This window comes from Microcebus murinus, chromosome 5 (genome assembly GCF_040939455.1).
Source record: "Microcebus murinus isolate Inina chromosome 5, M.murinus_Inina_mat1.0, whole genome shotgun sequence".
Classification (NCBI taxonomy): domain Eukaryota; kingdom Metazoa; phylum Chordata; class Mammalia; order Primates; family Cheirogaleidae; genus Microcebus; species Microcebus murinus.
Window position 1 is genome coordinate 70,185,315 of NC_134108.1, and position 13,410 is coordinate 70,198,724.

Genomic DNA, 13,410 nt, shown 5'->3' on the forward strand with positions numbered 1-13,410 from the left:
CAAGTGGAGATGTGCTTTGGATAAGTTGGATAGGACCCCAGAGTTCAAAAGAGAAGTTAGAATTGAAGGCATATACTTGAGAGTTTTAAATACATACATGATATTTAAAGCCATGAGGATCAAACTGCCTAGAATAAGAATGTAAAAGATAACGAGAAGATATGAGTCTAGAAATGAGCCCTAACATTTCTAACATTTAGAAGTCAAGTAGAATAGATAGAGGAACAGTGAAAGACTCCCAAGGAGAGGCCATAAAAGTAGAAGAAAAATCAAGAAAGGGAGAGTGGACAACTGTATCAATTACAGATCAGGTAAGTTGATGGTGATGGTGTGTGTGTGTGTGTGTGTGTATGTATGTGTTGGATTTAGCAATGTGGAGAAAATTGATGACACTATCAAGAAAGGTTTTAGTACCTTGGTGTGGGTGGATTAGAAGGATTAGAAAGTCTGATGAAAGAGAAGTAAAGTGGAAATAATTCCTCAGAAAAGATTGGCAGGCAGGATTAAGAGAGGGAGAGAGAATTCCAATCCTTGGAAATACAGAACGAAGAGTGTTTTGAAAGTGGTATTTTAGGTGGGGATCTCAGGGCATGTTCCAATTCTGTTAGTTAGGAAGAGTCCTACAAATAGCCAGAAGTTGAAGATATAGTGAGACAGGCAAATGACCAGTGGAACAAGATCATTGAGAAGAAGAATGGGTTAAGGCTGCAGATCCTATGTGGGAAGATGAGTCTTTGGTAGAAGGTGGTACACTTCCTCCATTATGACACATGACAGATTAGGATGAGTGTAGATGCAGACACAGTTTATAGATATAGTGGAAAAATGATGAAGAAATTCCAGCCTCATGGGATCTATATTTTTTATTGAGGTATAAGCCCAGACCGTCTGTTCATAATGGATGTGGGATGTCAGGTGAGGGACAATGAAGGAAGAAGGGGCAAAGGTGACCAACTATCCCAGTTGACATGAGACTGAGAGGGTTCCTATGACTCCAGACTTTCAGTGAAAAAACCAGGGAAGTCTCAGGCAAGACGGGAAAGGTTACTCATTCTGGAATCATAGTAGGGTGGAGGAGTTATGAAATAGTCTCTGTATAGCATAAGAGTAGAATTTACTAGAGAAGCAAGTAAGATTGCAAGTGTTGAATGCCCAGTCTAAGTTGGTGACTATGAATTTAAAGGGTTAACTGTATACTGAGCAAGACTTTGACTTTACAAATTGTGGCTCAAGTGGAAAGGCTCCCAAACTTTCTTGGTTCATGGTACACTAAGTGCCACGGTAATATGTGTTATTATTCATATTTGTACTGTGGGGCACAGCTCCTGTCCTGTACACATTTGGATCGCAATAAACACTTGTCAAATGAAATGTTCAGGCTGGAAATAAGGTCCTGAACTATGTCTACCAGAAACAAACCCTTCAACTGTTGCAGATTTTACTTTCACTGTCCTAAATCTGTCCTCTGAAATTCCAGCTCATGTTGTGAGAAAGAAGAAAGAAGAAGAGTAGGTGGAAGGAAGAAAGGAAGAAGAAACAGAAAACAAAATCCAAGAAAGTAGTAAAATGCCACTAACAGAATGCGGTTTTGAAAAGTAGGGGTAGCGAGAAACCACAAAGATGTTCCAAGATGAGAAGCGATATCTTTCATAGGAATCTTGGGCTGGGCCAGGTGGCTCACCTGTAACCCTACCACTTTGGGAGGCCCAGGCAGGAAGATCACTTGAGTACAGGAGTTCAAGCTCAGCTGGAGCAATATAGCAAGACACCACCTCTAAAAAAAAAAAAAATCCTAAAAATTAGTCCAGCGTGGTGGTGCGTGCCTGTACTCCCAGCTTAGGGAGGCTGAAGCAGGAGGATTGCTTGAATCCAGGAGTTCAAAGTTGCAGTGAGCTACGATGACACCATGCCCTCTAGTTTGGGCAAACCCTGGCTCTAAACAAACAAACAAACAAAAGAATCTTGGTGTTTGTGTATTTTCAATTCCTCGTCCACTAGGTGGTGGAACAGAGTCGTTATCCTGACAACAAAGTTCTTTCTCAAAGGTTTGTGCTTCTCTCTCAACACCCACAGAGGGCTCTTTGCACCTGAAGGAAATCCAATGAATTCAATTTCTTCAAAGCTTCCGCTTGAAAAGCAGAGCGCTCAAATAACAATAGCCGGGAAGGCGGTAAGAAGCGAGGTGGACTACAGAAATGCAAGGACTAGAGGAGCTAAACTACATTTCCCGGAAGCCGTGGGCGGGGCGTACAACCCCCATGACGCCTCCCTACGGGTTCTCCAGCAACCGATTCGCTGTAGCCCACTTTTCTAAGCAGCGCAGAGAAAGCCAGAGGGCGTAACAGTGCAGCAGCAATGCTCTTATCCACCACAATATCCACCTGAGCCCTGGTTGTTCCAACCTTGTAAAGGGATTGGGAAACTAATGGCGGCCCTGTTGGCCCACGAGCCACGTGACCGTCCTGGATCATGTGACTCCGGAGGCTGCAGCCTGTTCCCCTGGCAACTGGCGGGCCGCACAGACCTTCCGGGAAAGCGCGGAATTCAGAGGCAGAGGTAGGTCCGAACTGGTCCTTTGCTTCCTACGCATATCACCATGGCCAAGGCCGTGCCTCTGATCCAATCCGACGGCTTTGGTTTTCGGGGTATATGTCTACGTCCAGACTCCACTGCAAATGTGTCTGTCTTCCCGCCAGTCCCCGAACGCGCGCTTCCCGGGGCCGGGCGCCGCCAGGCCGAGGACCTTTTAGTGGAGTCTGCCTCTGACCAAGACCTTCGGGCCAATTTCTCCATATCTTTGCCAACAGTGTTATTATCTGAGGACCTTAACCGCACCCACCCTGAACTGATCGAAAGTGCTAATGAGGGGAGGAGCTGTTATTCGGGGAAGGTATTGTCCCAGTCTCCAACCCCACCCCACCCCCACTCCCACCTTTGCAAAAGAAAGTTGGGGTTTAGCTGCCTCTAAGGGGTTAAAAGTCTAGAAGCTGCTGCAGACCTAAGGTTGGGTTCATTAAGGGAATAGAGGAGAGGTTTCGTTGCAAATCACTGGATACCACTTAAGATGTTAAGTGCATGCTTTTTGTTGGCTCCCCCCGCTTCAAAAGAAACTTAATTAGTGCTGATCTGTATACTCTGTTAACTAAGTATTTTTTATTTTAAGTATTCTGAATCTTAATAAATACTATTTGTGTATGTTTGGAAGCAACGCAATGTATGGAAACTGTCTTAACAAAACTATTAATATGGATTGGTAAAATAACAGGCTGAATGATAAGGCAGCACACACTTTGTGCTTTGCAAGAAAGAAACGGTCCTTTGGATTTGCTAATTTATAATTTTTAAGATTCTCTGGGAGGACCTGGTGTGTGTTTGAGAAGTATTAAGTAGCATACAAACACACAAATACAGGTTTAGGAAATATTGTAGAGACCACCCTTTAAAAATTGGATATGAACAGATGAAAATGTGATTCTGGACCCTGAATACAAGGCAGACTCTCAAAGATGCTTTTCCAAGTCAGTTTTCTTAATGATTTAAGAATCTCTTGACTAGTTTACTGGTTTATAATTGTGCATATATACTAAATCATAACAGAAATGTTTAAAGTTTGCTTGTTTCATGATGTGATGAATTTCCTCAAAAGATATTTTTATATCTCTTGTCATTTAGTGTTGCCAATGTTGTAAATACTTTAGCATGTTAACTTTGGAAAGTGAAAATTATTGATTATGGCCCGCTTTTCCAAAAAAGAGATGGATGAAGAGTTTGAACAGTTTATAAAAGAGGTAAGTTTGTGTTTTTAAAAGTGGTGTTGTTAATTTGTCTCAAAAACCTCATCCTTTAATTCTCTCTTTCACTTCAAAGATAAAGTTAATCCATCACCACACTGGGTCAGCACTGCCACCAGTTTATACCTGCATCCCCTCTAGCTTTCTCTCTTTTTTCTACTACCTGCTAGTTCAATACTACCAGGTCTTCTGGGCTACTACAACGTTTCCCAACTAATGTCCCAGCATTTCTCTCACCACACTTACCTGTTACATAAGTCTGACTGTGTTCCTCCCCAGTGCAAAATTCAATAGGTCTCCCATCACATGTAGAATAAAATCCAAGTTCCTTACCATGGTTAATAAAGCCTTTCATGATTTTGCTCATGTATACCTCACTGACTTTATATCACTCTTCCCCCTTATCCATTTTATTTATGCTACAGTGGTTTTTTTTCTCCCCCAGGCATTTTAAGCTCTTTTACCTTAGGGGCTTTGCACTGGCTGTTCCCTCTGCCAGTAATGCTGTTCCCTTATTCACCTGGCTGGTGCAGATCCTATCTTACATATCACAACTTCAGAGAGGTCTTTTCTGTTTATCCAGTAAAGAGTAACCACCAAGTCACTTATCAGTATACCATATATTTAATTCTTGTTATGGCACTAACATATTCATTACTTTTTCCTGTAGGTCTATTTTCTGCTTCCCATTATAAGGATGCATATGGTCTGTGTCCCAATGGCTGTGGATGTTTATTGCTGTATCTGCAGTACCTAATAGATGCTTAATAAATATATGCTGAATGAACAAATTAAATGGTTACACCACATTCTATGTATAGTTAGCTGTGCACCACATAAAGTCGTTTTTATCAATGATGGACCACATATACAACAGTGGTCACATAGGATTATAATGGGTCTGCCCTATGTAGGTGTACCTTTTTAAAAAATCTTTTGTACCATGTTTACCATACCATACCTTTTATGTGTTTAGATACACAAATACTTGCCATTGTGTTACAGTTGCCTACAGTATTCAATACAGTAACATGCTGTAGGGGTTTGTCATCGAGGATCAATAGGCTATACCATATAGCCTAGGTGTGTAGTTGGAGGCTGTACCAACTTGGTTTATATAAATACACTCTGATGTTCTCACAACAGTGAAATTGTCTGAGAAGGCATTTCTCAGAACATATCCCCATCATTAAGTGACTCATGACTATATTTACATAAAGGATGCTTATAGAGCATTCAAGAGAATCACATTTTAAACTATTATACTAACATTCTTATTCGTAAAAGGGACTTTAGTGTAGTAGGAAAAAACCCTCAGTTTCATCATTTAATAGGAAAAGTAACACCTACTTTATAGGATTGTTTTAAGGATTTAAAAAAGCATCTAGGCCGGGCGCGGTGGCTCACGCCTGTAATCCTAGCACTCTGGGAGGCCGAGGCGGGCGGATTGCTCAAGGTCAGGAGTTCAAAACCAGCCTGAGCGAGACCCCGTCTCTACCATAAAAATAGAAAGAAATTAATTGGCCAACTAATATATATAATATAAAAATCAGCCGAGCATGGTGGCGCATGCCTGTAGTCCCAGCTACTCGGGAGGCTGAGGCAGGAGGATTGCTTGAGCCCAGGAGTTTGAGGTTGCTGTGAGCTAAGCTGACGCCACGGCACTCACTCTAGCCTAGGCAAGAAAGTGAGACTCTTGTCTCAAAAAAAAAAAAATAAATAAAAAAATAAAAAAGCATCTACCAATTGCCAGGATGTAATAGGAACTCAGAATGAGTCTCACTTCCCATTTGAAGGTTAAGTTTTTTATTTCAAATACAGACGCATTTGAAAATTAAACTTATAGGAAGTATGTTTGTTGTGAAAAATAGATGGCAGTACAGGCCTTTTGGAAAATGTTTTTTCTACCCCTCATTTACCACCCCCAACACACACACCCCTACACTCTCCCTCCCCTGCCCATCCCTCCCTGTCTCCCTTTCTCCTTCCCTTCATGTCCATCCTCAACTTATAAAAGCTCTTATCTCAAGATAGAGATTCGGGTAAAGCCGTGTTTCATTCTTAACAATGAAAATCATGATTTAGAGTCATAGTAACTTCTTTGGTCATTTTGATGAATTATCATTCAAACAGTTTGTTCAAAGATGTAGTTTACATGTCTTTGTGTTTAGGAGAGTGGTGGGACCAACTTTTTAAATATATATAGCTTTATTGAGATAAAATTCACACACCATATAATTCACCATTTGAAGTGTACAATATAGAGTTGTACCTTGTAGTTTTAGAGATAATGTAACCATCACCACAGTCAATTTTAGAATATTTTTATCACCCCAGAAAGAAACCCCTTATCTGTTAGCAATTACCCCCATCTCCTTTTCCTCCCTTCCCCAGCCTTAGGCAACCAGTAATCTACTTCTGTCTCTAAAGATTTGCCTGTTATAGACATTTCATAGAATTGGAATTGTATAGTATGCGCCTTTTGGATCTGGCTTCTTAGGATAATGTTTTCAAGGCTCGTCTCTGTTGTAGCATGTAGTAATACTTCATTTCTTTTTATAGTTGAATAATATTTAATTGTATAGATATACCACATTTTGTTTTTCCACTTATCAGTTGATGAACATTTGGGTTCCTTTCACTTTTTAGCAATTATGAATAATGCCGCTATGAAAATCATGTAAGAGTTTTTGTGTGGATGTGTGTTCTCATTTCTCTTGTGTATAGGCCTAGGAGTGTAATTGCTGGGTCATATGGTAACTCTGTTTACCCTTTAAGGAACTACCAGACTATTTTCTAAAGTGTCTTTGACATTTTATATTCCCGCAAGCAGTGCGGTTAGTTTATTAGGGTTCCAATTTCCAACACTGTTATTATCTGAGAACTGGCTTTTTTGATTTGTTCTGCTTTTAATGACAGTAATCTGAATAGCACTGTGGAAGGTTGTTGAAAGTGAGAACACCTACTATGTGTTAGACAGTAGAGTGGGTATTCTTCATTTCTTTTTCTGCTCTTTGCCATAGCTTTGCAAGGTCAGTGGTACTATGCCTGTGTTACAAATAAATAAACTGAGAACATGTGGGGAGGAGAGAGAAATGGAACATTTCAAGGTGATAGTAAAGTTCCAAGACTAAGTGGAAAGTGATGTGACTAATTTCAGAAACTTGGATGGAATAAAGAATATTTTTTCTCCACTCCTTCCCTCTTGCTACCTGGTTGTCAGTGAAGACAATGAGTTCTTTTGAACATTTTAAAATTGACACTCTTACAAGTCATTGAAGTAGAGGGTTTTTGTTTGGCAGGTGGAAATGTGTGTGTGTGTGTTGTCATCTTGGAAGTTTAAAAGGTCACACAGATAATAGTATTCTAGTTGGGGGGCTACATAGCATAGTGGAAAGTGGATGGGTTTAGACAGACACCCAAGTTTAAATCCCACACTTACTAACAGTAGCAACTTGGGCAAGCTGTTTAATCTCTCAGGGTTTCAGTTTTCTCATCAGTAAATCTCTGCAGGATTATTCAAAGATTAAGTGAGATAATCTGAGTGTAGATCCAGGAAAGTAATAAATCTTGGTTTCTGCCCCAGATAAATATATAGAATGAAATTGAAAAGGATCAAGAGCATAGTCCCAGAGAAGTCTTATGTAAAGAAATGGACAAAAAGCCAAAAGTTATTAACATAGATGGGTGGGAGTGGCCACAGAGCTTGGCCAAGGCTAACTTGGAGAAAGTGATGCTGCTAAAGTTAGGGGTAGAGAGTCTCAAGAAGTGAGAGCTGGTCACCAGTATCAAATTCCATGATGTGTCAGGGAGGATAACTGACAGTGGTACTTTATTTGTGGCATTTAGGAAGCCTATGGTGCCTGGAGAAGCACTGTTTTGGATGGGAACCAGATTTTAAGGGTTGAACGGTGAACTCAAGAAGTTGGTATATAAAGGAAAAGTAATGGGTAGAGTAAAAGGGAGATAGGAATAAGGAATATTTTTTTGTTGTTTTATTTTGCTTTGTTTTATTCCAAAGTAGAGCTGACTTTTCATTCTTTACTTCCACAGTTGTGCCAGGTGCTGTGCTAGGCACTGGATGGTACAGTGCTGAGTGCTAAAGTGCATTTATAATCTAAGAGAAGGGAAGAGAGGAGAGAGAGAAAATACAGAAATAAAATGGGATAAACAGGGAAGGGAGAACCTGGGGAGATGGAAAATGACCTTTCTGTAGGTTGGAGTAGAGGAAAGAATGGTCTCTTCTGAGAGAGAAAGAAAAAGAAAGTGCCTTAACAGGTAAGTTTTGTGGTGTGGTGAGGGGAAAGAGGATGGTGGTGTTTGATCGAAGGTCTTTATTTTCTCAGTGAACAAGGAGACCAAGTTAATTAGCTAAGAGTGAGGATATTGTGGGTAGATTAGGTAATTTAGAATTATCATTAAATTTGGATTAGAAGAGTTAAAAAGGGCAAATAAAAGTTTATTAATCACTGTAACAGAATGCTGATTTCTCTGGTCAACTCTATCATCTTTTCTACCCCCTGAAACTCAGTTCTTCCTTGTCTTGGAATTCTGTGTTCTTCTAGAGTGATGCTATATAATTTTGCTCAGCCATGGTTTATTCTTAGACACTAGAGAGTGTCTTGAAAATAGGATTATATCCTTCTTTTTTCTTTACTGAACAAGTTTCTTGATCAGTTTTCTTTATTTCTTTGTTGTTATTCTCCTAGTTTACTTAAGTATAAAATTGGTGCTCAGAGGTGTATGCTTGTTTTTTAAGTTTATTTTGGTAACATACATTGACAAATAGGAAATTATACATTATTGTTAAGCATATTGTTTGTCTATGTGTTAGTTGAACTGTGAGAGAACTAATAGAAACATTTTTAGTGATAAATCTGGGTTTCTCGAATTCACAACGTATTTTAAAATTCAATAACTTGCATCTGATTCAGCTTTCAGATGATTCCTTTGAAAATTCAAATATAACACCTAGACAACCTAAAAAAGAAATGAAGAAGAAAGATACAGTGCCTTGGTGGATAACAGAAGATGATTTTGAAGATGGTGGTAAATATTGCTGACTTTTAGTTTCAAATTATTTGACCACAAGGGGTCAGTCAAGACTTTTAAATCTGGATTTTTTGTTACTGTACTATGAATATATAAAGAAAATAATATTAATAGTTTGGGTTTCTGATATTTGATTTGATTTTCATATAACCTGTGTTTAAATTTATTATGTGAGAATCTGTAGTTTTGCATTTTTAAGTTATTTCACATTGAGATAATTTATATTTACTCAAATTAAGGCGCTTGAGTAATTCAGGCATATTTATATATTGTCACCATGTTTAATGATAAATTGAATTAAAGTGATTTAATAAAATATTGTGGCAGTATATTAATGTCATTGTATTGGGAAGATTTTAACAAATCTGTAGATATTGCTATTACAGTTTGTTAATAACAGTAGTAGAAAAAAATAATTTACTGCCTCAATGGTAAAGAACTCATTATCGAACCTTTCTGACACACATTTATACCTTTTCTAGAACTATTCCTAGTCACATCTTTATAAATGCAAATTTACTTTCTTGAGTGTTTTTTTACACTGGCTGTACTTACTATATAGAATATATATGCATATTATATATTCTATATAGTATCTATCTTTTATGATATATATTATATATTTACTATATATTATATATTTACTATATATGATACTGCTATAATCCATAAAGAACCCAGACTATTTCTATTTAAGTTCCTACATTCTTGCTATTTGTGGATCCGTATTAAACTCAATTTTGTAAACTGATATAATTTCTAGCTATTTTCACTAGGGGAAAAATTTACCCATGGCTTTTGTTTTCTCCATGAAATTGAGCCTGAATTCTTCAGTGTGACAGTTAAGGCTTTACATAATCTGACTGGAACCCTCCCTTCTAGCTTCATGTGCTCCAGCCACACTTAATTATTCTTTATCTCCTGGAAACACCATTGGCCTCCATGCCTCTGTGCATTAGTTCATGCTTCCTTGCCATTAGAATGCTTTTCTTCTCAGTCTTCTTGTCCAATAGTGCTTGACATAACCACTTTTTGCAGTCCTTCACTAGTTCTCTACAAGTTCTCTACTAGTGATAAGGTCCCTTATCACAATTATCTTCTTTGTTTTGATGTCATAGCACCATAATAGCACTTATACATTGTTTTGATGGTTGTAACCTATAGGACTACTCCTAAAGTTGGGGAGTGAGGGTAGGAAGCACTTGTTTTTTCTTGTATTCCCTGTCCCTCAACACTAAATGATAAATGTGTTTAATAAATGAATGTTGCAGTAGATTTGACAGTCATTTCTCTGTTCTTCTTCATACTGTATGTTAAGAAAATGCCTTATTGAAAAATTCTGTGCCATTTTTTTCATAATTTCCCAAACCATGCAACAAGGCAAAAGTTTACATGTGAAGAGTTCTTTTTTAGAATATTCTCCCCTTTTGGTACTTGGAAAGGGTATTATAGGATGACATACTATTAGAATTGTTGACAAAGATTTGGGACTTCATTAACATTAAATCTTTTTTTCTAGAAGATAATGAATCAGAACAGAAATATACAAACTCACCCTAAAGGGAAAGAATAGCTCCCATACCAAATATACTTGCATGTAACCTGACTAAAGGTATTAATGTTTTTTAAAAGAATGTATCAATCAAAAATATTTTGTTAAAATAAGCAAAGAAGGATAGTTAAGAAGCAAATTTTGACAATGTACACTTAAACACAGGAGGGTTTCTCTGCCCCAGGGGACAACCTGGTCCCTGGTTCAATCACAAATGTATATTGAGTTCATATTATATTCTGAATAGTAGGCACTAGTGTATAAAGACAGGATATGATTTCCTGTTATTGAGTGTAGAAGCTTCTCAGGGAGAATTGAACACCTCTCTTGAAGAGAGGAATGCATTACCATTCTTAAATACATACCATCAAACATTAATGTTGAGCAACTTCTACATCACAATTGCTTTTTTTTCCCAGTTGGCATAAGGATAAAATGTTCTGCTTAGAGAGTGAAACTATTTCATTGCCTTGCCGGGTATACTCTTCATTATAAATAACTAAACTGGATCTTGGTTTCTGTTACATTAGTTGCTTGCAAGCTTGGTTGTTTTGAGTCACATCCCTGAGTCCAGCTGTGGAGCCAGGGTGAGACCCTGGACAAGTTGCCACAATAGAACCCTACCCTTGGCATGCACTTTTTCATTTGAATTATCTATGGATATATGCCTTGATTTTCTGCAAGCTGTGTGGAAGTTAGTATTTGATGCAATAGAACCATAATTCACACAAAGCCATAAAATAACTTGATTCTGAACTCTTTCCAAGAGGACACTAATTAGAAAATTGAAGTCAGAATTTATGACTTCTTAAAAAGGCTTCCTTCTAGCCAAAATTAATATCTTTTCTAATCTTAATATTTATATCACACATTATAATTACTTACCTTTTCCATGTATCAGTTTTTACAACAAATAGGTAAGAGTAAAAGAATTTTGATATTGTATACCTTTTCCAGTGTTTTCTAGTGCTCTTGGAATAAAGAGCAAAACCCTACCCCCGGCCTGTGAGGACAGCTCGGTCAGAACATTGACTTCCTGCTCTAGGATTATTTCCTCCCAGACTGACCCCTACTCTCAGGGTACAGCCTCACTGGCCTTTTGTGCCCTCAAATGTGGCCTGCCCTTCCCATTGTCCAGCCTTTGTAGTTGTCTCCCTGGCAATTCCTCCCTCCCAGTTCACCTAGTAGGTCATTAAATATGAAATGTCCAATTTTGAATCAACAGTGTAGTTTAGGATGTCTCAAACAAGAAGCAGTACAATTAATCAAAGTATGCACCTAAACTGTTGACATGGTTTTGCCATTGTAATGGTAGCGTGTTTATGCCAGCAGCAAAAATGTCTGGATAGCGAGTGGCAATGAAATCATGAAATGCGTTTTCTACACTTTATTGAGAATTGAACGTTTCTTTGCAAGAAGTGGTCCAAAGCCTGGCAGAAGTGGTAGTCAGTTGGTACAAGGTCTGGTGAAAATGGTGGATGATAGAGTTTCCAAGTCCAGCTTCTGTAGTTTGAGCAGAGTTGTTTGTGCAACATGTGGTTGAGCGTTGTCTCATAAGACAATTGGCCTGTCAGTGGACCAATCTCGGCTGCTTAATCACAAGCATCCTCATAATTTTGTCCAGTGGGTTGCTGTAGACATCTGCTGTAATCGATTGACCAGTTTTCATAAAACTGTAGTGGATAATACCTGTGCTAGACCACCAAATAGACACAGTTAGCTTTTTTTGATGAATATTCAGTTTTGGACTGTGTTTTAGCACTTCATCTTTATCCAGCCATTATGTGGAACGCTTGTGATTACCAAAAAAGAATCCACTTTTCATCACATGTCACAATACAGTGTAGAAATGGTTCACCTTTATGTCATGAAAGTAAAGGCAAGCTTCGAGATGATTTCTCTTTTGATACTTTTTTTTTTTTTTTTTTTTTTGAGACAGAGTCTAGCTTTCTTGCCTAGGCTAGAGTGAGTGCCGTGGCGTCAGCCTAGCTCACAGCAACCTCAAACTCCTGGGCTCAAGCGATCCTCCTGTCTCAGCCTCCCAAGTAGCTGGGACTACAGGCACGAGCCACCATGCCCGGCTAATTTTTATATATATATATATTAGTTGGCCAATTAGTTTCTTTCTATTTTTTTTATAGTGGAGACGGGGTCTCGCTCAGGCTGGTTTTGAACTCCTGACCTTGAGCAATCCGCCCGCCTCGGCCTCCCAGAGTGCTAGGATTACAAGCGTGAGCCACCGCGCCCAGCCTGATACTTATTTAATTCTTGTGAAACCCATCTATCCAGCTTCTTTACCTTGCCTATTTCAAATGCTTCAGTATTGTTGAAACAGTAACATCAAACCTTGCTGCTAATTCTTGTGTAGGTTGAGATGGATTCACTTCCACTACGGCTTTCAGCTCATCATCATCTACCTTGGTCTCAGATCACCCATGTGGCTCATTTTCAAGATTAACATCATCAGAACAGAACTTCTCAAACCATCAATGTACTGTGCATTCATTAGCTACTTTCTTCTCAAATGCTTCATTGATATTTTGAGCTGTCTGTGCTGCATTGGTTCCACGATGGAACTCATATTCGAAAATAACACACATTTTTGACTTATCCATGGTTTCACAAAAATTGCTGTAAAAAAACGTGAAAGATAATCACAAGCCAAAACGTGCCTTTTAAAGACTGAGGATGTACCTTCACGGTAAAAATAAAACAGTGTCAAAGTGAAATGTCAGATATAAACTGTCAAACTTAGTACTTAAGGAAATCAGACATTTCATATTTCATAACCTAATTTTTTTTTTCTACTCTTCTTTCACATCTTAGCACAAGTGTGACTTCCTTACAGATATATGCTTGGATTTACCAGGCTTGGCATGCCCTACCCCACAATTAATATCTCATATATTTCCTTCAAAGCACTAAGAGTTGTAATTCACATTTAGTGCGCCTCTGTGGACACTGCTGCTTCTCTAGTAATCGCTAGTGATTACTGTTTTCTTTCCCACATCTCTT

The 13,410-nt window shown here is 38.5% G+C and overlaps 1 protein-coding gene across 2 annotated transcripts in view; it reads left to right on the plus strand.

The window, feature by feature from the left end:
* Positions 1–2,325: 2,325 nt before the first annotated feature.
* Positions 2,326–13,410, plus strand: part of CEP162 (centrosomal protein 162) — an 89,183-nt gene continuing 78,098 nt past the window's right edge. Inside the window, exons 1-3 of one of the 2 annotated variants that reach the window (XM_012769161.3) lie at positions 2,326–2,556; positions 3,673–3,788; positions 8,726–8,840. In XM_012769161.3, coding sequence (XP_012624615.1) covers positions 3,732–3,788; positions 8,726–8,840 — 172 coding nt within the window. In that variant the 5' untranslated portion in view covers positions 2,326–2,556; positions 3,673–3,731. Of the gene's footprint in view, positions 2,557–2,577; positions 2,891–3,672; positions 3,789–8,725; positions 8,841–13,410 lie in introns of those variants that run through there. The other variant, XM_012769162.3, reaches the window with a different exon arrangement.